Here is a 24,453-nt window from a genome sequence, read left to right as displayed (position 1 = left end):
TATTCCTTTAACTTACCTTTCCATGTGAATTTTTTAGGGGGTTTTATCACTGACAGTTATTTTGATGATGGACAATTTTGTTGCAGATCTTACTGAAAAAATTCAGCCCAGGTTGTTCAGGATGGGGAAGTCTTGTTTTGTTTGGGTTTTGTTGTTGTTGGGTTTTTTTGTGTTTGGGTTTTTTTTTTTTTTTTTTTTTTTTTTTTTTGTCCCTGTCGAGGACCTCTATCACCAGTTCTTGGACCACAAGTATGGGCTGTAGCAAGAGGGTACCACTGTGGCAGGGAGGTCCCTTTTCTTAGATTTTTTTTAAATTTTTCTTGGGAGAACCACAGTTGCAATGCATCCAGTGGAGCCTTGCTTTGCAGTGTAATTCACCAAAGATCTGGGGTTTGCTGCACACTTTCAGCTGTGAACTGGGATGGAACAGGACTTGTAGCTCCAAGTGGCTGTGGATTAACCTGAGAACAGACATTGGAAAGGGGAGTAGAAATGGTCTTTGCTGGATCCACACTGTATACATAAACAAGAAGCCATTTGATCTAGAAGAACAGAAGACGAGCTACACCTGGAGTGGGGTTGAGTCAAGGTGATCCCATGGGAATAAGCAGTGTAGGGTGGAATCTGACACTTGAGCCTGGAGAAGAAGAAATGAAGACTAAACAGCGGGAAGAAATAAGGACAGGTCCAACTAAGAAAAGGATAGGAGTCAGATCCAGCTGATCTGATGTCTGAAAAATTTTCACATCCCTGAAAAATGGATTACTAATTCCTACTGTGCTTGTATTTACCTTTAAGTAAGCTCCAGTTTGTCAATGAATTTGCACAGGACTTCAGCAGGGTCAAAAGTATTTTGGAAGACTCATTAGTATTGATGGTGAAGAAAGAAAGGCTATGAGATTTATATTTGACCAAAAGGATGTAAATGACAAAGCCAGAACAACTCCTATCCCATGTTTTACTTAAAAAAAAAATGGAGAGGTGTGGCAACTTGCATCAGATGGGAAAGGGTAGGCACGACCTTCCCAGTAGAAGTGGCCTAAGGCCAAATTTCAGGCACGGTAGTTTGGATTTGTCTCACCTACAGTCAGAATTCCTGTGGCTGCCATTGACTCTGTAGACTCCCTTTAGAGTCAAAGTAGACAAAAAGATGTTGGGTGTGATACAGCCAGCGTCCTGGACATCGACGTAAGGATAAGGTGGAAGGTGCCTTAGCTGCTACGTTGAACTACAAGACTGTGAGAGGCCACGGTGTGGCCTCTGCGTCATAAACATCTGTATTTAGTCAAATTGTTGTAGTACAAGTCTGAGTCTAAATAAAACCTGATCTAAAGGCTTTGGAAGTAAGTTCACATGAATGACTTTTGAATGCGGTTTTCTCTGAATTTTATCTGCGTGTTACGACCTGATGTAGGGACTACAGGAATGGTAGAAAGTGCAGGAAAGCTTTGGGGCTCCGTGCGAGATGTGAGGTTTCCTTTTTCTTCTCTGGTCTTTTGAATGCCTGAAGTTGTTATTTCGCTACCTTGCTCAGTGATAACTATTTAATTATAGTGGGGTTTTCTTTTGCATTTAGAACTTGAAGAATCTCAGCGGAGATGCCCGCCATGCCTGAATGATTTTGCTTTAAAATATCTCATTTGGGATTGTTCTCCGCTTTGGTTGAGAATCAAGAAAAAAGTGGCTGCTTTCATAAAAGATCCTTTTATTGATCTCACCATCACTGTTTGCATTGTGATGAACACTTTGTTCATGGCACTGGAGCACAATAATATGTCACAGAATTTTAAATTGATGCTTAATGTAGGCAACTTGGTAAGCAAAATCTCAGCTATGTGACGTTTTATACCAAGGATTGATTGATGAGTGTTTTCACTTGAGACATAAAGAGTAACTGTAAAAATTAAAGATAGCAAACTCTGCATTTATAAACTCTAATTTTCTAATACAGACTATTCCCAGATTTTATTGATACACTTCTGACATACTCCTGAGAAGGCAGAAAACAATACTCCTATTTTAATTGAAAGTGCATTAGAAGTTCACAAAAATGAGTTTTCTTGACCTGTCTATGAATGTTATTTGTGGGAACTTGATCTAAAGAGGAGATAAATTCATGGTTACTTTTAGGCTCATGATACTGTTTCTCTGTCACAGGTTTTTACAGGAATCTTCACTGCAGAAATGATCTTAAAAATCATTGCTCTAGATCCCTATTATTATTTTCAGCAGCACTGGAATATTTTTGACAGTGTAATTGTCACATTGAGTTTAATTGAACTGAGTTTACCCAAACACAAGGGCAAGAAAGAAAGGCGAAAAGGAGGAGTCCTGTCAGTTTTACGATCCTTCAGACTGGTAATGCCTCATGTTTACTCAGTTGTATAAAACTTCATGTTGTGAGTATGATAGATAATAATTCTGTTGTCTGCAGTTAGGATGCAGGAAATGTGTTCATTTTGTTTTGTTTTATTTTTCTTGGCACTAGGAATATGAAAAACACTCTTAAACTCCTTGTGAAGTCAGAGTTTAATGACGTATACATTTATTTTGAGTATACTGAGAAGTATTCAGAGGAAAAAATATTCAAGAGTAGACATGTTATAAAATTGGTGTCAAAAATTAAAAACTAGTACAGGAAACTTAGGAAAAAAGTGTCAGAGTGCAAATGCAGAAAAACCAATACTTAAAAATAGATGTGAAATTATGTTAAGGTATTCATACCATACACCGTGGACTGATTTAGGTTGCTTTACCAAAAGATAGATGGTTTTTATAGTAATATAGCAGCCAGTCTTCCAATTTTGGTCCTTTGTGTTACATCTAAGTTAGGCACCCTAATCTACATCAAGTGCATTCTATGGATACCTGCCTGTGTAGCCCAAACACTTACGGGGGACTCAAGATAGCCTGGTCCTTTACAAGGCAGTTAGTTTATGTTTGCAATGCTGCCCAGTTAAAAAAAAAAAAAAAAATTAAAAAAAAAAATCTATAAATACTTTAAAAAAAGTATTAGTGTCACAGTGCTACAAATATTACATTGCTGGAATAGTTCAGAATACCTGTCATGTTTTTTGCAGGATTTGAACGGTTCAAAAATGGGTTATCTCTACTGGCGTCTAACACTATGTTTTATGTTTCTACACAGCTGAGGGTCTTCAAACTGGCAAAGTCCTGGCCAACTTTAAACACTCTAATTAAAATAATTGGTAATTCCCTGGGAGCACTGAGTAATCTGACCCTCGTCCTGGCAATCATCGTTTTCATTTTTGCTATAGTAGGGATGCAACTTTTTGGGAGAAGCTATGGGGAGAACAGCCATAAAATAAACAAAAATGGCCAGCCACGCTGGCACATGATGGACTTTTTCCACTCATTCCTCGTCGTTTTCCGAATTCTGTGTGGAGAATGGATTGAGACCATGTGGGACTGCATGGTGGTTGCTGAACAGCCGCTGTGCCTTCTTGTCTTTCTGTTGGTCATGGTGATAGGAAATTTAGTGGTGAGTTTTTCTATATTTTCCTCTCTTCGTTCTGTCTATGGTAGAATCTACTTAATTGCCACTTTGTCAACAAAAGGTAGTTTCCCTAAACACAGGTGGAAAAGTTACCTGTGTGTGTTATCGGCTGCAAAAACCCTCTTTTGCCTTTCACCTTCGAGTGGCTGCCCATATTTTCACATTTTGTGTGCTTTGCACGCAGCATCACTTGACCTTTTTATGTGGCAATGTGACGAGGAATATCTTTGCAGTAAATACAATACAGGCAACTATGTTTCTTCACGTCTTGGGATTTGGATGTAAATAATCAGTAAGGCTTATGGCTCACCTGCCTGAATTAATGGAGCTAAGCGCTTAAGTCCCTCTGTAAGTCAATTTTAGGTTTGGGGGGTTTTTAAGATCTCATTCAAGGATTGAATTCTTTATCAGCAAATGGCAGAATCTACACTTCTGTGACTGAATAAGGATTTTCTTTAATCATCTTTACGTACGTTTACACCCAAGAGCTAGATCCTGCTATGGCATACCCGACACAGCCTCGCACACCAGTGCCGGGGTGTAAGGGAGAGGCTGCCTTCCTGGTCCTCTCCTGTCCTTTCTTAATGCCCAAATCATAAAAACCTCTTTTTTAGTAGCTTTGTTTCTTATGTCATTCTCAGTATCATTAATACACCAATTTTAATTTAAGAAACCACTGAAAAGCACTAGGTTTAGGCAGTCCTTTATGGGAAATATCTGTTCTGTGGCTGAATCCCAAATCCCTGGGTTTAACGTCCCACCTGTTCTACACTGCAATGATTGATTTCGGTGATGAAATGTTGTGAGTGATATTCATATCACATAATGTTATACTGTCAAACAATTAAGTGCTTAGCCTATGTTCCTTGTCTAGGCTTTCTTATTATCAAAGGAAACAGAGAGGTTTCTGAGAGTGAGATTTATTCCAACTTAATGTCAGTAACTAAGACAGATGGGATGAAATGGTCTCTGAAGGGCTAATGTTGTCTGCTGACTGTGGTCCCTGGATGACTCATGGGTGCTATCTGCCCAGTTCTAACATGATAAAAATTAAGATTCATAGATCCCATCCCAAACGGAAACATTAGGAAAAAAATTAAATTCTCCCATTCCCTTAAAAAACAAAGCAAAACAAAAAAAAGTTTATGAATTCTTCTATTTAAATGTACTCAAAAGCAGGGAGGAAACCAAACTTTGAGCTTCTCTTGATTTTGATTTTTTGTGGCAGTGTTGCAGTTTTGATGGAATTGCTGGGCCTGAATCTGATCTCACAGGATTTTGGAAGCAGCTCCACAGAAGCCTGATTTAATTCTAGTTTGAAGAAGGAAGAGATATTATTAAACTGACAAGCCATGACCATGGTCTTTGTTACTACGATAACTTTTGAAAAGTTGTTTTGGCCAAATAATGCATTTGGCAGGCACAGATCTGTTTTAGCTACTATTTTAAAAAACTTTTGGGGGGAAGAGGGTCATGGGAACATTGAACTTTCTGAGAGAGAAGTTTACTTCATCAACCACGTTATGATCAGTCATAGCCATTTCATTATTAGCTTGTTTTGCTTTGCTCAGTAAGACTGAACTTTGATAGTATCTGTGTTCCTCAAAGTTAGAATTTAGATTTCTGAATGCTACTCTCCTGGCTTTTAATTTTATTGTTATTTCACTGACTTTCAGGTTCTCAACCTTTTCATTGCGCTCCTGTTGAATTCCTTCAGTACTGAATGTCTCCAGACAGCAGAGGATGATGGAGAAATGAACAATCTTCGGATCGCCTTTGCTCGGATTCACAAGGGGTTTCACTTTGTGAAGAGTGTTACGTGGGATACCTGTTGTGAAAAGTTCAGGCATATAAAGAAAGCGCACAGGAAGAAAATCAAATTGACTGCACAGAACCCCCTTGGGCTCAAGTGTGAAGAGATAAAAAATCGTAAAGAGAATTACAATAACGAATGGGCTGAGAGAAATGGGGACAGATGCTCGGGTCTTGAAGATTTTATTACAAATCCCAATGTATTTGTTTGTGTCCCTATTGCTGAGGCAGAGAATACAAGTGAGGGGTTTGAAGATGATGATAAACTGAGCACATTTACAGACATAGACTACAACAAACAGGTAAAGAATTTTTTTATTTATGTTGGAACAGTAGAATCATATATATATATTGAGGGATGCATGTATGGTAGAAGAGTGTCTGTAGCAGAGCAGGGTGGCATATGTTGATCCATTTCCAGAGAGTTACCAAATTTTGGTACAGATGTTTAGAGTGAGAGTAAGTTACCACTTGGAGCCTTTTAAAATCAAGATTCTTTCATGGTCTTAAAAGAAAGACCATAAATTGTTGGGTTTGCTGTAGGAATTCCTAGCTGCTGAGTTGTGTTACAGGTAATTCCATAGTCCATAGGTTGTCCATAGGTAATTGGCAGTCCTTAGTGAACTTGGAAATTTTATGTAAAAGTTTATGCGAATAATGCCAACTATTTTGGCGTTATTTATATAACAGAGCAAAAATGTATGTTCTGCATAAAGAACATTATCATGGACTCATAATATGAATTTATAGTTCCAGTCCATTCTTTGATTTGTCCTTGCTGTGTGTAGTATATAGTAATAAAGTGCAGAATTTAGAAGGATTAAGTATGGAGTGGCTCTCTTAAGGTCATGTTTCTTATATGATAGCATATATTATCCTATTTCTTTGTGTTCTCTGAATTTTTCAGTTCTATTTTAACCATAGAAGATTGCTGTTCTGGTCGCAAGATTTCTCACCTTAAGTTTCTGTCTTAATTCCTACGCAAAAATTCTTAATTAGCTTTTGACTAGCTCACAAAAATTCCTTAGTTTGCTGCAAGTCGGTTGGGAAAAAATTCCCTTTCTCTGTTCTTAGGTAAAATCAGAGACTCAAAATGATCATATCTTAGGACTTTTTTCTGGAGAGTCCCACTTTAAATGAAATGCACATCTTATCTATCGTTCCTTTCCAACTTGTCCACCCCCTAAAAAGGGAAAAGAAACATCCTCTAATCTGCAGATTCTTTTCAGGATGAAAATCACCTGAGGCAAAGGGGAGAAAGAGGGAAAAATTCAGGCAGCTGGAGTAAAGGATCGGGATTCTCCTCTGAAGAATTCAGTGTGCTTTACCTAGGAAAGGATAGGAAGGTTGAACCATCATCGCCAGAACAAAAAGAGGTAACAGTTTTTTTTCTATGGCAATGACTTTCCAATACTGGTCAAGCACAGGTACGTTTCTGTTCAAGGGTTTGCTGGAGTGGAGTTTAGTGGCAGCAGTGGCTCTGAGCTTGCAGTAGCCAGTCTGGCGGGTTAATGAGGGAGCTGGAATTCTGCAAAAGAAATCAAAGTCATGCTGGGCTTCTAGATATTGATTTTTAAGAAAAATGTATGTATAAGAGTGTTTTGAAATGGAAAATCTACAAAATAATTTTATTCAAATAAATAATTTATAAAATTCTCTGCCGCTTCCCACTTATTGAAATCTGAGTCCAGAAAAAAAGGAGAGGAGGAGAAAAATAAAGGCATTAAGAGATATGCTTCCAAGTGGGAAATTCCAGCAAGTCTCCCTGTGTCCTACATATCTCAGTTTCAAGAAACTTAATACTTTAAAAGAGTTTCTCGCTATGACATTAAAGATAGTGGTTAGTAATTAAAAATATTTTTAGAATAATTTTGAATAAAGAATACATTAAAAAAAGTAACGAACAACAAGACACAAACATAAAAGAACAAAAGCATAGAGTAAGTAATTTGTAACAAACTGGTGACTCATCAGACATTGTATATGGTTAATGGGATAACAAAAAGCTTTGTAAACGGAGAATATATGATATGATTCCAATTTCTGTTTTGCAAATACTGTCATGGGTGTTCAGTTCCTGATAAAATACCAGATATACTTACCTGGTTCTCCTGTTTGAATGCATCTTTCTATGGTTTTAACCCAAGCAGTTTATACCACTTTGAGTACTGCATATACTTACAAGTAATTTAAAAGCTCTTCAATTTACCAGCTTATTAGGCAGTTACGTTTGGTTCACATAGATATTGTATTTATATAGCTTTGGCCCCTACTTGGATGCACCTATTAGTACTTCTAAGCTCATATACTTTTAAATTTACAAAGTTTGTTCCATTACCAACACCACTTGAAATATTAGTACACAGCCAAATTTTAATTTTGAATTTTATTTATTCATGGATCAATTTATTCATTTGGAGCTGAATGTAGACAGAATCGATACCTGATCTTATTTTGCTCGGTAGTTTGACAGTGTCAGCTCTTCTGAAGGCAGCACGGTGGATCTGACAAATCCTGAAGATTTTTTGAGGAAGATTCCAGAGTTTGCTGAAGACTTCAAGACTCCAGAAAAATGTTTTCCAGAAGGTAGAGCTCTCATTGTTTCACAGCTGGGAAGTGAGAAGAGTTAAAACCCAACTTGTTTCTCTGGTGATGCTGAGTCAATAGGGACAGATTACTTTCAGTTAATTTTAGTGATCTGGAAATGGGATAAATAGTCCAAATCATTGTCCCTCTCTAGTCAACAGAGAGATTGTGACACCTGAAGAATAGACGCCCTTCCCCTTAAAGCCAATTGCTTCTAAGTGGGACCTGGGCAGTGGCATAGATCCGATCCCCAAAAATGAGGTTGTTATAGTGGTGAGATGAATTTCACTCTATTGGACAGCATCCAAGTTGCTTTTGGGGTTTAACATAAGAGAAGTGTATGTGATCAGGTCTCACCTGACGATGGCCACTGGAACAAGGCACTTGGCACATCAGATTTGTTAATACTTTGCAACAGTATAAATGTTCCTTGAACAGCATTTCATGAGCAATCTCTGTAACAAAGAAAGGAGTGAAATAAGCAGAGAGAAGCTGCTAGGCTGAAGTTGAATTTCTATAGGATGATAATCTGGGAATCCCTTCTCAAATCATCCTACAACATCTAGCTTTACAAGTTGTTACGGGATGTGTCCAGTACTTTTATGAATTATTCCTACCCTAACACGTGTAACAACATGTGGTTTTCATAAGATGCAAAGAAAGAGCTCTTGAGATTTTTTTCCCCAATAACTGTTACTACTGAAGGCCAGGGGTAATCACTACACTCTCAGTATTAGTTGCGAGAGAGTAGACTATAACAAGTCAGTTTGTAGGTTTATTTCTTCCAAGTGTGTTATATTAAATGAATTAGAACTGTGGCAAAATTCTTCCTGATGCTCCAACTTGCTCTTTGCTCATGCAGTCAGCCTGGCTAACCACCACCATTTCCACCCATCCACCCAAGTTTTCTTTGATTCTGTTGTTTTCTGCCTATTCAAGCTTCCCTGTACCACAAAATGATCAGGAGGGACTTCTCCAGCCTTGCTTACGTGGAGCCCAGCAGCAGGTCCAGCAGCTCTCAGAGCTTGCTTTCCTCCTCCGCTCCCAAAGGCAGAGCCTTTCTCTCATCACTGCTTTCCCATTCAAGCACTGCTTCCTGGATGTTTTATCTGATGAGAACACGGATAAATCAAATCTGGCTGTAATTACTCCCATCCCCTCTTTGCCCTGTTCTGCAGAGCTGGCCTTTTTTTTTTTTCTTCCTCTTTTTCCTTTCCTGTACCCTTTTTGGGTCAATGTGACTTCTAATGCACAGTTTTTGGATTGAATCAATAACAGTGAACCATGTCACAATTATTTGAAGCTAGAGAGATGATGTACCTGAATGCAAAGTATTCTCTGTAGTAATAATATGTATATTTTTAATATCATGTTATATGTCATAAATCCTGAGAGAGATCCACCATACTTACATTGCAGTTTGCTTTCTCCAGAAAAAAACCACAAATATTGCCTTAATACAGATGTCAGTTTTCTGAGCTACAGCATTTTTTTCAAAACTACTTTATTGATGGCATTTTTTGCCAGCATAGCTCTAAGAACAAAAGAAATAAAGGTAGGTTGGTTTGTTTGTTTTCTTTCCCTGCCCCAGAGAAGAAATGTGAAATGTCTTGTTTTGTGCTCTGTAGTCCCAGGCTGGAGTGTGCCTGCTGTGGCCAAACTGTTATAGATCTCAACTGAAGATGCAGCAAATCTGTACCTGACACAGTTTTCTGCACACAAAAAAAGTCCATATCTTGTGCAAGTGCCATTCCCTGCCCCATCTCACATCCCAGATCAGCATTAGTGGGGCAACTGGGATTATTGAAAGAATGATCAGAAGTTTTTTACATATGTTATATCCTATCATATATATATGAGCTGTTTGTACGATACTATATGTGTGTGAGGTAATAATATATATGAGACACATATATGCATTATTTTTTCCATGCTTGCAAATGACAGAAGCCTTCTGAGTGACTTTTTTTGCCATAATGAAAACATGAATTAACAGAGCACACAGCAAGGAAAATGACAGCCAAAGCAAGTTAATTCTTGGCAAAATTAATAAGTAATCCAACGCAGGATTTTGTAATGGGGTGGTCAGGAAATGTTAGGTGGCCCTGGTGTCATTGTCACTTATAAGAAGTAATCTGGTGACCTTGAAAGGAGATGTCTCCTTTTATAGAGCCTATGTGTCAGCTAGAATATGGCATATTCTTGCAGGTTATATGATACAAACCCAGCCATTCCATACATTCAGAAGCAAATAAATAAACGAATAGACCTTGCAAGGCATGGTATAATGCTGCAATATTGAAGGCAACTGTTTACCTTCTCTATCGCCAAGCCTTTGTGTTCCTGGGTATCTCATCTCTGCTTTCCAAATAGTGTGCAGAAACTGAGAAAGGCTTTTGTAATATCAAGACTTGTCCCATGGCCCTGAAGTTTTGTGTGCCCAAACAGCAGGTTAGTGAGAGTATGTTCAGAGTCTCAGAAATATCTTGAAACAACAGAAAGTTGTCCAAAGTGGCTCCAACTACTTTATATGTATATAAACAGGAGTTACAAGGCAAACAAAATTAGATATTTCCTATTTTTTTTCTCCTGGCAAAACATGAAAAACAACAATGATGCAGTTAATGTGACCATTGACTTTTCCCTGCCCCCAGAAGTTTCTTGAACAACCCTTCACACGCATGTACGTTCCTTCTATACATTCTTTGCTGTCTCTCGCTTTCAGGTTGTGTGCGATACTTTCATTGTTATGTGGGTAGTGCCATAAAGTTTGGAGGAGAAACATGGTGGAATCTGAGAAAAACCTGCTACCAGATTGTTGAACACTCGTGGTTTGAATCCTTTATCATATTCATGATTCTTCTGAGCAGCGGAGCCCTGGTTAGTGTAGCACAGTTTCATGTATTTATTTAGAAGCAGTTTTAGCTCTGATTTGCACCCAGAGAAGTTGTTTTTAGCAGCAAATACAGTGAATATCTTTGAAATCATCAGGAGAAAAAAGAAGAGGCTTCACATAGCAGTCATTTATTCACTATTGTAATTATTGCAAATTATTATTCATATTATTAAAAATTATAAGAGAGTGTGAGCATAACTACAAATATATAAATCTCAGCAGCTGTTTCTATTCTGGCTGTATACTGGATTTTTCTCAGGAAGTTATTTCACAGTTGTGAAATATAAAGGAGTTTTTATATCATTAAAACAAATAAATGACTCTTAAAACTTGGGGAAAAAAAAGTACTTAGTTCTCCTCGATGTATAAATTTCTTGAAATAAATTTCTGAAAATATACACTTTTCTCCTAGCATTCCAGTGTACATGATGTATGTGTCCACAGGGCTGTATTGTATAGAAAAAAGAAAGAGAAGGGACAGGGAGAATTACACATCTATCAGCTGGCATAGATTTGAGTAAAAGACGGCGTTTAGATCGGTGTAAAACACATGTTGAATGACGAAGGGGTCTTAATGATGCTAGACTTCCATTTTATAAAGCTCATCTCTGACTTTTGCCATGTATATATATATTATGATTTCAGGCATTTGAAGACATCCATATAAATGAGAGAAGAAGTATTAAAATTATGTTGGCTTTTCTTGACAAAATGTTCACTTTCATCTTTGTTCTGGAGATGCTCCTGAAATGGGTGGCTTACGGCTTCAAGAAGTATTTCACCAATGCTTGGTGCTGGCTGGACTTCCTCATTGTAGACGTAAGTTCTGCCTTCGTTGTTTCTATGTGGGTCCTGACACAGGATGTAGAAGTAGAATCACTGATTATTTTCTGGATGCAAAGTGAAGACAGTATTCCTGCCTCCTTTAATGTTGGTTTCAGGATATTGCACTCCTGGCACTGAAAATATGGGGAGATTTAGTTTTGGTTTTTTTGTTGGTTTTTTTTTTTTTTTAAACAGGAATAAAGAGAACAGACGTCAGGACATTGCTAATACTTTCTTTTGTCTTCCCATTCAGGTCTCTTTAATAAACCTCTTAGGCAGTTCATTTGGCCCCATGAAATCTCTTAGGACTCTCCGAGCTCTGAGACCCTTAAGAGCGTTGTCACGATTTGAGGGAATGAGGGTAAGATTGAATATAAATTAAAGCCTGACAGTACTAATGAGCACGTAACAGGGTCGTAACTCATGTCTGTGTCTTTATGAAGTTCACAAGTCTACCCCAAGTTCAGTTTAGGACCTATAAAATGAATTTTTAAAAGGCACCTTTGCTGCTGCACTCTTCTGTACTTGGCTGCTCCTTATGGACTTTCCGCGAGTGACCGATCCTAAGTGCCGTTGAAACTAAAACTAGACTAGGCAGAACTTTGTTCCATTGCCGCTCAGTTCTTGTGTTCCTGTCTTACTGAGGTACCCAAAATTAAAATAGAGAATAAGAACTGTGAGCACAATTCTCATTTTCGAAGTCTGATGGCAAGCTAATTCAGAGGAAAGAATCGCCTCCATTTTGCAGGATTTTACTGAACTGATTTACAAAAACTTTAGACTATTAAGAGGTACTTTGCTCAAATTATTGTTCCAAATAGACCATTCTTTTAAAAAGCAGAAGTGTTTGTCTATAGAATATTTGCTGTCTTTTTCCACCAAAGGAGCACCTGGAACAATGTGAAGCTGCTGGACATTAATTACTTTTAATTACAAATCTGCCCTTGTGCAAATGCAGAGAAAGATTCCCTCAGCCATATGCAAAACACATCTGTACACTGCAGTGTGAAACAGTGCGATAACCACAGTGGTATGTGGGCAAAAATCTGGTCTATGGAATATACTCTAGCGTGTAAAAACGGATGATAGAAATCCATATGGCCTCACTGTCACACCTTTACATGGGAATGCAGCCTCAATGCAGCTGAGATATAGATTGCTTCTGGATATCTTCTGAAAATGATGCTGAAAGCTCTCTGACTGCAATCTTGTTACTGTGAAGGCAGAGAGAAATTGCATTAAATTAATTAACAGAATGTATCAAAATTTCCATGTCTAGAGTCAATGTTTAAACTGGTACCATCTTATTTTCTGTCTTGCTATGCAGAATGTGTGTGACATGGTCTCCAAAAACCTTCACAAATCTTTTTCATTTTTCTTCTGGTCCATCAGGTTGTTCTTTGCTACCTGACTGCTGAGTTCTTCACCTTCACTGTGAAACTCAAAGATATATTCTCATCATTTCCTTACACTGCCCCATTTTACGAAACAACCTGTTATGTCTTAGCATACACTTAAAACCTACGTGGACATTTTCTGTGACTATACAGCACCTAGCACAGAAAAAGTACCTAACTCATGGTTAGAGACCCCAAACACAGTCATAATCCACTAAATATCATAGGTCTAACAAAATGCTACTGGAGAGTTATTACTGATCCTTTTAAAAACTACTTTCTACAGCCTTAATAATACAATTCTCTGCACTAGTGCTTATGGATGAATACTTCAGAAATTTTGCGTTATAAGAGTTTAAAACAAACAAACAAAACATCCCCCACTCCAAAACCAAGGGAAAGTCATCAAAAGAGGATGGACTCATATTGTAGTATACTTATGCGGTGGTGGCTCACAGCAGCCCCAAAAATATCAACTATTCCTTTGAAAGCCTAAGAGATACTATGGACCTTTGAATCTTTGCTCAAGGTACCCATGCCAGCTGTGCCTAGTATTGACATGGAAAACATTAGGTTTCTGTTTGCTGAGATGACTAAGTGACTGCTTATTGCACTGAGCAAATACTTGAGCCCATCTTTGTTTAAGTGTATTTTTCCTCTCCCGTTTCATTCAAGGTGGTGGTCAATGCCCTCCTGGGAGCCATCCCTTCCATCATGAACGTTCTGCTTGTCTGCCTCATCTTCTGGCTCATCTTTAGCATCATGGGAGTGAACCTCTTTGCTGGGAAGTTTGGGAAATGTGTCAATCTGACAGAAGAAGATTCAGAATTGAATGGTTCGATCAATAACATAACAGACTGCAAAATGTATAATAACACAGGAAAAATATTCTGGGTCAACGTTAAAGTCAACTTTGATAATGTTGGCTCTGGCTACCTGGCTCTTCTTCAGGTGGTAAGTGCTGCTTGCCTTCACTAGTCAGCACCATGTCAGACGGGCTTGACCTCCTGTCAGCTCCTAACTCATCTCTCGGAGTGATGGAGAGGAGTGGTATCATACAGCTTGCTTTTCCCTTCTAGCTGGCTGTTCAAACACCAGTGCTGCTCGTGCACACAAATGGAAATAGGGGGAAAAATTAGATCCTGCTGTGATTTCCCAGGTGATGAAGTAGGCATCTGGTGGACAAGTTCTGTTTCAGCCACCAGCAGGTTCATGAGACTGAGAGCTGGAGTCAATTTCAGAAGGAAATCTGGGGCAGATACTGAACTAATATTCTGTAATACAGATTTTTTTTTTTCAGCCATGAGGTTTGTAAGGCCTTGGGTAGACCATGCTAGTTAAGGTTTTTCCTGTCAGCATCCTAGGACAACATGTTCTGTCCCACCCTAGCAAGCTTTCACGTCCTGATAAGGCTGAGAATGCCTACACGTACCCCAGGGGCAAGTTTCCCTAACGTCAGAGCTTGGTGCTATGTGTTTGTGACCATACCAAAGGCTCTTACTCCAGTCAGCGTCATTTGGATATTGCAAATAATGTGAAGACTTTTACCCTGAAAGTTCAACACGTTTTCCATAATCTCTCACTCTAGGCAACATTTAAAGGTTGGATGGAAATCATGTATGCGGCAGTAGATTCACGAGAGGTCAGTCACTATATTCAAACTGTATTTTTTGCTAATGCTACCGCTTTCTAGAAAAACATTACGATTTTTGCACTTTTATATCTACTGCTTGTGCTAGAACTTTCCAGTAATTATTTTTTTCAGCTGGTGTAAACGTTTCATCTATGAATGACTCATAGTAACCTAATTTGTTGTAACAGCAAGTGGGATTCAACTTCAGATCCACTCACCTAAATGCAGTTACCTATGCTGTAAGGTCGCTGTGTGAGTTCATCTCCAAGTGCCCTGTATGGTTAATGGAGATCTAGTCAATATGCTCAGAGGGATCTAGGGAGCATTTCAGCTCACCCTGGGTATCTATATTGTTCAGCTGAGCACCTCTTTATACTACATTGACTCTACTAATAACTGGATGTGCATCAGCTAGCAGGGGAGTTCAGAGTTCCCACTCACATGGAGGCACCCACCTTCACACATCTTTTATGAATGTTTTACCGTGACAAAGTTTAAAGTCCACTTCAAAACATAAAACCAGACTTATCAAGAATTGAGCTATTGTGGATAAGCAACCATTTAAAATACACTGTCAGCCATCACCAGTGTACTATTTTATCTACCGTTTACATTGACAGTAGCGTTTGCTGTCTTATCAGAAGTATCATCCAATGTTATACAGAACAAAGTGGTATGTCTTTGGAGGCAAAGAATTTCAGGATATCTTAATTGTTTATGACTTCAAAGGAATCAATTTTAAAAGTAACCATAGATAAAAATGGGGGTGTTTGTGTTTCAATTTGAAAAACTCTTTTTCTTGTTCTGGTTTTGTTTTTATCTACAATAGCCACAGAAGAAGTTTTTTGCCAAGAAGAAAAAAACATATCTAAGCCTAGATTTTTAATGGCAAGAGCTTGGAATTTGACTGCAAAATAGTTTGCTTGATTTTTCAAGTACTGAGCAATTTACAACTCCTATTCTTATCGGAAGAAGCCGAACTGATGCTTCTGAAACGCTTGTGAAAATCACGTCAGGAATGTCCAATTCAATAACTGTTTCTATTGACTTTAGTAGGCCCCCAATCAGTTGCAAATGGTAGGATTTCAAGTCAGGTTTGAAAAGAAAAAAATCCCCACAACAATCAGCTTTTGTAAAAAACCAGAAATTTAGAATAAAAGTAAACCTCATTCACCATTAATCAAAGACTAGGTTTTACTCTACAAGTTTTTCAGTGCAAATATATCAGTATGAATTAAATTATCCTGTTCTGCAATGATCTAGCAAGAAACTACATAAAAAAAAAATTGTAAAAAAATCAAATTAACGAGTTGCCATAGTACAAACACGTTGTAGTACTATTATTTTGAGCTGTATTTTCTGGTTAGTTATCTCTCGAGTGTTGTGCCTGGTGAATCATTTCATAAAGTTCATGTTTAATTTCAAAAGGGATAGCAGTCAGCATCTGAGCAATAATGTCCCTACAAAGTCCTAGAATTTTCATGCATCCTGTAGTCACCATATGAATGTTACTTTCTTCCATCATTTCATGCTCCTTCCAAAGGCGTCGTATACATAAAATATTTTGTGTTATGCACCATTAGTAGTTTTAAACCATATGAATTTTGTCAGAAGTAGCAGTAGGGCTGTAAATCTTAGTTCTTCCTGGAATCAATTTGTGAGAGGATTAACAGTATGAAGATTATTCCAAATTGAACCTGTGTTGTAACTGGTCATTTTCATGTTGCTTCTCATTCTTGCAGAAAAATGAGCAGCCGGAAATGGAGCACAGCCTATTTATGTATCTCTACTTTGTGAACTTTATCATCTTTGGATCTTTCTTTACCCTGAATCTCTTTGTTGGTGTTATTATCGACAACTTCAACCAACAAAAGAAAAAGATAAGTACATTGGTTGTGCTCCCAGGCACCTACTATCTCTTGAGCAATACTATCTTTGGAGAACAAGGTCCTTGCTATACATAGACTCTAAAAAACTTCTATTGACATTTACAAGAGCATTAGTAATTAAGTTAGCAGATGTAACACCCAGGGTGAGTTTCTTCCTCCTTTTTTTTCCCCTATAACCTGAACACCTAGCTCTTTCCCAACATTTCAAAGGCAATGACATCTTTTCTGCAGCCGCTTAAAATTTTGCTCCTTTTTGGGAACTGAGCACAACAGGAGACTCGTTATTTAGAAAGTGGTCTGGTACGGTTGCTCTGGTGAGTATTGTGGATATTCAGCAAGACCAGGATGAGCCAAGGAAAGATTTGTTCCTGTCCAGGTTTTCAGTAGATCCTTTGTTTTCATGCTTTCTGAGCTAGCTGGGTTTCACCCCAGGACTTCTGCTCTGTGAACGTATGGTTTGTGCCACTCTATTTTTTTGGACACAATTACACGTTTTGAGAAGGGCTAGTACCAGCAAGATGTGAAGAAAGAAAGAATGTTAGTTTCCAGCATTTTAGAATTTTTAACTAAAACAGTGCTGCTTTCTCACCAAATAACAGTGACATTTCTTTATATACTTAGGTGGGGAAGATATCTTTATGACAGAAGAACAGAAAAAATATTACAATGCAATGAAAAAGTTGGGATCCAAGAAACCTCAAAAACCCATTCCAAGACCACTGGTAAGACTGTCTGAATTCTTCAAAAGGAAAATGCATTGCAAAAGTGCAATTTAATTCACTGAAAAGTGCATATGTTTATATATTGCATATAAATTATTTATACTGTCTTTACATTGATACTCAGACAGTGCTCTAAAGTCAATTGCATGCCAAAAAGTTGCACTGAAAGATTTTACAGGTTAAATATTTATTAAGTTCTCTGCATAAATATTATTGAGTTTTACATTCACCTTGGAACTGATTAAACTGGGAAGGGATTTTTAATGTCCTTTTTATTTTCTGCTTTTCCTAAATTTCTCTGACTTCACTATAGGTGAGTGACTTTGCAACATAAAAACTGGAGCTGTTGGAAACATGTATGGATGAGTACTCCCTGCTTTCATAACTGATGCCAAATGTACTTTTTCCCTCTAGAACAGATACCAAGGGTTCCTTTTTGACATTGTAACACGCCAAGCCTTTGACGTTGTCATCATGATTCTCATCTGCCTTAACATGATCACCATGATGGTGGAAACCCATGAGCAAAGTGAAACGAAGACTAACATCCTTAACAAAATCAATATACTCTTCGTTGCCATCTTCACTACTGAATGTGTACTGAAATTGGTGGCTCTGAGGCAGTACTACTTCTCAAATGCCTGGAACATATTTGACTTAGTTGTTGTGATTATGTCACTTGTTGGTAAGTAAAATTGGTTTGGAAAATTCTTTACTGAGTCAATTATTACTCTTTTCAGAAAAAAATTGTTAAAATTTATCAACTGCAAATGGATGTTGAAATGGAAATCATAATACTGTAAAGTCTTGAGGAAAAAGAACTAAAAAGCCCACCATGATTATATTAAAATAATATGAAATAAGATTTTTTAAAATTTCTGCTATTTTCTTTTAATAAGTAGTAAAAAAAAAAAAAGGTAGCTGTGTTATGTAAAATCTTTCATAATGGTTCTTTAGGTTGTTTTTTACCTAGTCTGAAATACAGAATGAATAACCCATCATACCAGCACCACATTACGTGGTAATTTCCATTGTTACAGATTTAGTGCCAGCTAAGAAATCTTCACCCAGATAAAAATTGCTGGGTTTGTCATCTGTGTTTGTGACAGAGAACTGAAATACAGAGACAATCTGAAGACTGGAGTTAGATTATAGACTACAGAATACAGTTTCTGGAAATTCAGGCATGGCTGATTGAAAATAAGGGTTCACACTGTGTAATAGGATAGAAAGGAACAACACAAATCTATTAGCATTTAGTTGAAGGGTTTGCAACGGAAGAATGGTGTGAAGAGCTCTTCTGCCAATTTGAGCTTTCTGCCAATTTAACTATTCCTAGGACCAGTACTGCCAAAATAGCAGAAGGCATTTAGGGGAAGAAAAATACTTGTTTCTTTACTATGACTTATGTTTTGGGTAAGTAAGATTCCAGTAAGAATATGGTTCTTCCTTGAGAAATTAAGTTCCTGGAGTGGAAATCCAGAAAAATGTATCCAAAACATCTAAACCTAGAAAAGCCAAACCTCTTCTAGTGCTACTAGATCTGTCATTTTTTCATACAAACTAAAGATAAAATAACATCTATGTGTAGCTATGTCCCTGAATGAACTAAAAGCCGTTGTAGAGTGTCATGCACAACTTCTGTGTTCATCACTGGTTTGCTTATGTATATCTTGACTATATTACTGAAATGATGACCGTGACAGTATGATTATATCTAGTTTTCTTAGTTTAACTTTGTAGTGTCTATATCTGAAGTCAAATTTAGAAGGTAAATATATAACCTGCACTTGCTGAAGTATTCATGCAACCAGTGTCAAAGAAAACCATCAATATGGATATTTGAAGTTGTGCATAGAAAGGTGCTTGCGATCCTTAGTGCAACGGGTACTCTCTTCTGGTGGCTGAAGAATGTAGTTCATAATTGCTGATTTCTACAGCTATTTTTTCAACTCTACCTTCTGTTAAAGGTTGCTCTACTAGGGTCTTAGCACACACACATCAGGTATTTTTCAACTGTACAGATATTATCATTTCATCCTACTTACTAGTTAAGCAGAAATGCGATATTCTAACCAGTTGTTATCCTTTCCGTTTTAGCCTTACTGCTTTCTGGCATCAGTACAGCATTTGAACATTTCTTACCACCTATACTCTTCAGGGTCATTCGCTTGGCTCGGATTGGACGAATACTGAGACTCATCCGGGCTGCCAAAGGAATTCGAACTCTGCTTTTCGCATTAATGATGTCCCTACCTGCTCTATTCAACATTGGCCTCTTGCTTTTTCTGGTCATGTTCATTTATGCTATTTTTGGCATGGCTAACTTTGCCTACGTGAAGATGGAAGATGGCATTGACGATATGTTCAACTTCCAAACCTTTGCTAACAGCATGCTCTGTCTCTTCCAAATCACCACGTCAGCTGGCTGGGATGGTCTTCTCAGTCCTATTTTAAACACTGGGCCACCGTACTGTGATCCAAATGTAAATGGTACTATAGGCGAATGTGGTAAACCTGCCATAGGTATTATTTATTTCGTAAGTTACATCATTATATCATTTCTCATTGTTGTAAACATGTATATAGCTGTTATTCTGGAGAACTTCAATGCTGCTACTGAGGAAAGTACAGAGCCTTTAGGGGAAGATGACTTTGACATCTTTTATGAAATCTGGGAGAAGTTTGATCCTGAGGCAAGTCAGTTTATAACTTTCTCTGCGCTTTCAGACTTTGCAGATGCTCTGGCTGAACCTTTACGTGTACCAAAACCAAACAAAGTTGAACTCATAGCAATGGACCTGCCTATGGTCAGTGGAGACAGGATCCACTGCTTGGATATCTTGTTTGCTTTTACCAAACGAGTGTTAGGAGATTCTGGGGAGCTGGATACTCTGAAAGTACAAATGGAGGAGAAGTTCATGGCTGCCAATCCATCAAAAAAATCCTACGAGCCAATCTCTACTACACTCAGACACAGACAAGAGGAAGCTTCTGCTACTGTCATCCAGCGTGCCTACAGGAGTCATTTGCTCCTGCGCTCCATAAAGCAGGCTTCTTACCTGTACCATCACAGAACTTGCAGTACTGACACTGTTGGAGATGCTGCTCCAGAGAAAGAAGGACTTATTGCATCTATGATGGGTGAAAACTATGGTAGGAGTCCTGAGAAATCTGAAACTTTGTCCTCAGCATCTTTTCCTCCATCATACGACAGTGTCACAAGAGCCAGTAGTGGCAATCTCATGGTTGAGAATGGAGAAATTACAGGTAATCAACAATATCCAGACATTAAATAGCTCATCTTACAATGTTGTTAAGAATATTTTAAAATGTTCACAGAAGCTGATATTGTAAACACATGTCAGCTGAGGCAGCCTCCCTAATAAACAAAGTCCGTTCATCACAATCACTTTACTGTGGTAGATGCTAAATCATAGCCTTTGGCTCTGCTATGTTCAGCTTTGTTCAATACTTACATGTGCAGAGACAGGTTTTGGATCTGTTTGATCAAGGGCACTCCCCTGCAAAGCGAGTCCCGCAGTACCCGAGTGCTGTGGCGTATTCTCAGCAACGATAGGTAACGTCTGCTGACATTACCCTCGGTGCAAGAAGCAGAGAAAAGCCCAAGCACCAACGGATCTACCAGAGAACAAAAAAAGAATGTCAATGTTAAGATGAATTGCCAAAGGGAAAGGAGCTAAAATTTACCCTTAGTCTATTCCTAATTGGTACTCTCATTATAAACCTGTTAAGCAAATGGCTGCTGGTTTTCTTTTTGGTATTTTTTTTATGTTTGGGGACCGATGTACCACAAACACAGCCACTGCATGATCCACAGATATGCCACAGTGTAGTGGACTTCTTCCACTACGATTGGTTTACAGAATAAGTCATGGCATGTATGCTATTGTAGTTGTGTTACTGCAGCTTAATCAAATAATAAATACAACTCAGTATTACGGAAGTTGTACAGAGCTGAGTAAAACCTTGCTTTATATTTTTTCTGTGAGGATTATTTTTTTTAACCTGGTTTCCTCTGGCAGCAATGCAAAGGCAGCCGTGCTGTGTGTCTATCAGTCACTCCATATCAAATTGTTTTTATTACATACTTCCCTCAAACTTCACAGAACGTTCAAGTTTCATGCTCATGTTCATTCCTGCCAATGTGGTAGAGAAGAGAGACACAAACAAACATTTCTACTGGGTGGAAATTGGCAGCATCACTTCAACCACTCCCTTAGACGTCAGAAACCCTGGCTGGGGAGCACCACATAGGGCCCATTGGAGCTGCCCTTAGTCATGGTGGTGAGCATCATCCATGGCCATGGAACGAGGCCTTGACCTAAGGTAGATGTGTCCCATTGGTGGTAGGAGCCTTTCCGCCTCTGTCTGTGCTTCTCTGATGGCAGGACCTGTTTTCTCCCTCCTGCAAAGATTAGAAGAAACCAAAGTACGAGTAATATGAACAATTAGGAAATGTGGGTTGAAGCATTTGGATCTGGGGTTAACATAAGACTAAGGATGTCATCATAAATTCTTCTTCTCGTGAAAGTATGTGTGTGCATAGTCCCTTATGATCCTGACCACATTTTCCTTATTAAGTTCTTTATCTTTCTTCATTTCCTTACCAGCTTGGGCTTCTCAGAAAAACACATGCCCAAACAGTAGTCAGTCTTTTGTCCTTTGTACATGTACTTTGGAGATACTTCCAGCTGATGCACTTTGCTGTCTAACGACTGTTGTGTTATCCTTTGTCATGTACTAGACATAGTCATAAATTACCCTTGACATTTTAATTTCTCATTTAAACTTCAAACATGTTACACACAAACTAGTGTAAGATGCTTTTTATTTTTCTTAGTCGCAAGGTTGTAGCTGTGTGGTCACTGTTGGGTTTGGCAGGTTCTGGCAAGGCTCAGGTGAGCTTTTCCCTCCACACTGATTTCAGCCAGAAAGGAACCCGGGTTTTGTGACTGAGTGGGACCTGCAGTACACCTTGCTTGCAACCTGCGGCAAGTTGCCTGCCTTCTTCAACACCCCTTCTCTATGGTGGCAGTTGTATGTGCCGTCTTGTGTCGCTTTCTTCTTCTCCTGTCTTTTTCACCTCTTCAGATTGTGAGCTTTTTGGACAGAAATTCTCTTTTACTATGAATGTTAAATTACACCTAATAATGAGACTCTTTTTTTCAGTTAATACTGTCTGAACACTGATTGCAAATAAATAATATTTATAGTACCTTTTAATTTCCTCTGTGGTATTTCCCTTAGCTTCTCCTAGCCATTCCTGGCATCGTAGCACCTTTAATTAGTTTTGACTAATGCTTCCTCAGATTTTAAGATAGGTGCACAGGGAACTTGCGTCATACCAGAGAAGTCACCAGCTCTGTGCCATTGGGACTTAGGGGACTCTATTCCTTCACAATAAAAAATAAAACTAACAAATACAAAATAAGTAATAAAGTTAAATGGGTTTAGTTAGCTAAACTGATTTTTAAGACCCTTACCCAGTTTGTGACCCACCACAGTTCAGGAGTTCACTACATGGCACTTGTGAGATGGTTTTTCCCAGCTCCAGCCTGTTTGATATCTGCTTCCCATGATGTCCAGGGTCCGTCGAGTAGTAGCGAGCTGCACGCACTGTTCTCACTGATTTGGGTGTGCACTGAACAGCCCTGACATCGCATCCTCTCAGGAGATTATGTGTTTAAACCCATCCATACCCAAAGGTAGTGCAACTCATTTTTGCCAGTTTGTGTTCCAGGAAGGGGTATTTCTGATTGTAAGAATAGTTTATTGACAGTCAGCTACAAACAAGCCTCACTGAAGTCTGTCTGTCTGGGAAGGGCCACCCTGAAGCTGAGTCAGAGCTTCACCAGTGTAGGAGGTAAGATGCAAAAGATCATTTGGTACCTTAAATGAGCTGTTTATTAGTGCAAGAAATGACAAGTACCCCCTAGGGTGAATTTTGCCTTTTGCAGAAGCCCTTCTGAGTAAAGGTGGTATCGTTTTGGGGAAGGCAAATCTCTTGCCGTGTTCTTTAATCCTTCTGGTTCTCCTCTGAAACCTCTTAATTTTGGATCCTACCTATGTCCATACTAAATTCCTCGTTTCTTGTGATGGCTGTGTGGCAGACAGTGTTGTTTCCAGATAGATTGCTCTCCTTTTTGGTCATATTAAACAACATTTTATGTGCCTGCCCCCTTTTAGCCACTATTCTGAGAGCATTGCATTAACAGCCTGGTCTCTTTAACAGTTACCTCCTCCATAAGCTATGTATCACTTACAAATTTTACCCCAAATTATTGCATTTTTAAAGAGGTTATTAACAGGCAACAAAAACATGAGGGCTGAGAGCTTTTGCCTTTGGCAGTCCATGAGAAACACCAGCTCAATAACATGATGTTTCTGTTTGTTTCTTTGATAGTGATGTAGCGTAATAAATATACCAATAAAAGACATGAGAATACCAGAACAACCGTACCTCTCTTCTCTGTAGTGGGCTTGATTTCACTATCTAAAGCACACACATTTGTCACAGGAAATCAAAGTAATGGAAAGGCCTTGAATATTTGCAATCCAGTCAAAAGAGTTAAAAAAAAAAAAAAAAAAGACTGCATGGAACTAATCAATAAAAAGCTATTTTCTTCAGCAAAAATCAGGACCTGTAGCATAAGATAGACTGATTTTACCACTGGTACTACTATCATTATTAATGGGACTATGCAGACCATTTAGTTCAGTGTTTCTCAGCTCTCGGGCAAATCAATGGATCTGCATGGCATGGAACACGTATTGCACTTGAAAGAAAAGAGAAGTTTTTTCCTCTCATTTGCCAGATACCTTTGCAATTCAGCAGCTGTGAATTAAAACTGGACCAAGTGCAGAGAAGCAATACTAGAATGAATAACAATCTATGTTATGAAAAGAGATTCAAGTTTATTTTGTTCAGCCTAGAAATAACAGCTGAGAGGATGCATCATAACTCTCAGTAAATAAAGGAGGTGGGAAAATATGAGCTAGGGAGAGAAATGTTTAAAAGACAAATAGAATAGTCAGGGAAAAAAATACCCTGGAAATTAGAAGTGGTTTCTGTTCTTCAGAGGGTGGAGTCAGCTTTGCAGGAGGAGCAGAGAAGCCAGTCTGACCGAAAGGTGAATAGTTATATATTTCTTC

At 38.4% G+C, this 24,453-nt stretch overlaps 1 protein-coding gene across 2 annotated transcripts in view; it reads left to right on the top strand.

The window, feature by feature from the left end:
- Window positions 1-22,498, top strand: part of LOC104316970 (sodium channel protein type 5 subunit alpha-like) — a 33,515-nt gene extending 11,017 nt beyond the window's left edge. Inside the window, exons 11-25 of one of the 2 annotated variants that reach the window (XM_069778263.1) lie at window positions 1,577-1,815; window positions 2,158-2,358; window positions 3,149-3,502; window positions 5,194-5,631; window positions 6,559-6,705; window positions 7,795-7,915; window positions 10,641-10,795; window positions 11,457-11,630; window positions 11,890-11,997; window positions 13,709-13,987; window positions 14,622-14,675; window positions 16,409-16,546; window positions 17,173-17,277; window positions 17,692-17,962; window positions 19,378-22,498. In XM_069778263.1, the coding sequence (XP_069634364.1) occupies window positions 1,577-1,815; window positions 2,158-2,358; window positions 3,149-3,502; window positions 5,194-5,631; window positions 6,559-6,705; window positions 7,795-7,915; window positions 10,641-10,795; window positions 11,457-11,630; window positions 11,890-11,997; window positions 13,709-13,987; window positions 14,622-14,675; window positions 16,409-16,546; window positions 17,173-17,277; window positions 17,692-17,962; window positions 19,378-20,576 (3,983 nt within the window). In that variant the 3' untranslated portion in view covers window positions 20,577-22,498. Of the gene's footprint in view, window positions 1-1,576; window positions 1,816-2,157; window positions 2,359-3,148; window positions 3,503-5,193; window positions 5,632-6,558; window positions 6,706-7,794; window positions 7,916-10,640; window positions 10,796-11,456; window positions 11,631-11,889; window positions 11,998-13,708; window positions 13,988-14,621; window positions 14,676-16,408; window positions 16,551-17,172; window positions 17,278-17,691; window positions 17,963-19,377 lie in introns of both variants that reach the window. The other variant, XM_069778262.1, reaches the window with a different exon arrangement.
- Window positions 22,499-24,453: the final 1,955 nt, after the last annotated feature.

The sequence above is a fragment of the Haliaeetus albicilla genome, chromosome 2, assembly GCF_947461875.1.
Source record: "Haliaeetus albicilla chromosome 2, bHalAlb1.1, whole genome shotgun sequence".
Taxonomy (NCBI): Eukaryota; Metazoa; Chordata; class Aves; order Accipitriformes; family Accipitridae; genus Haliaeetus; species Haliaeetus albicilla.
This window is presented reverse-complemented; position numbering and strand designations above follow the sequence as displayed.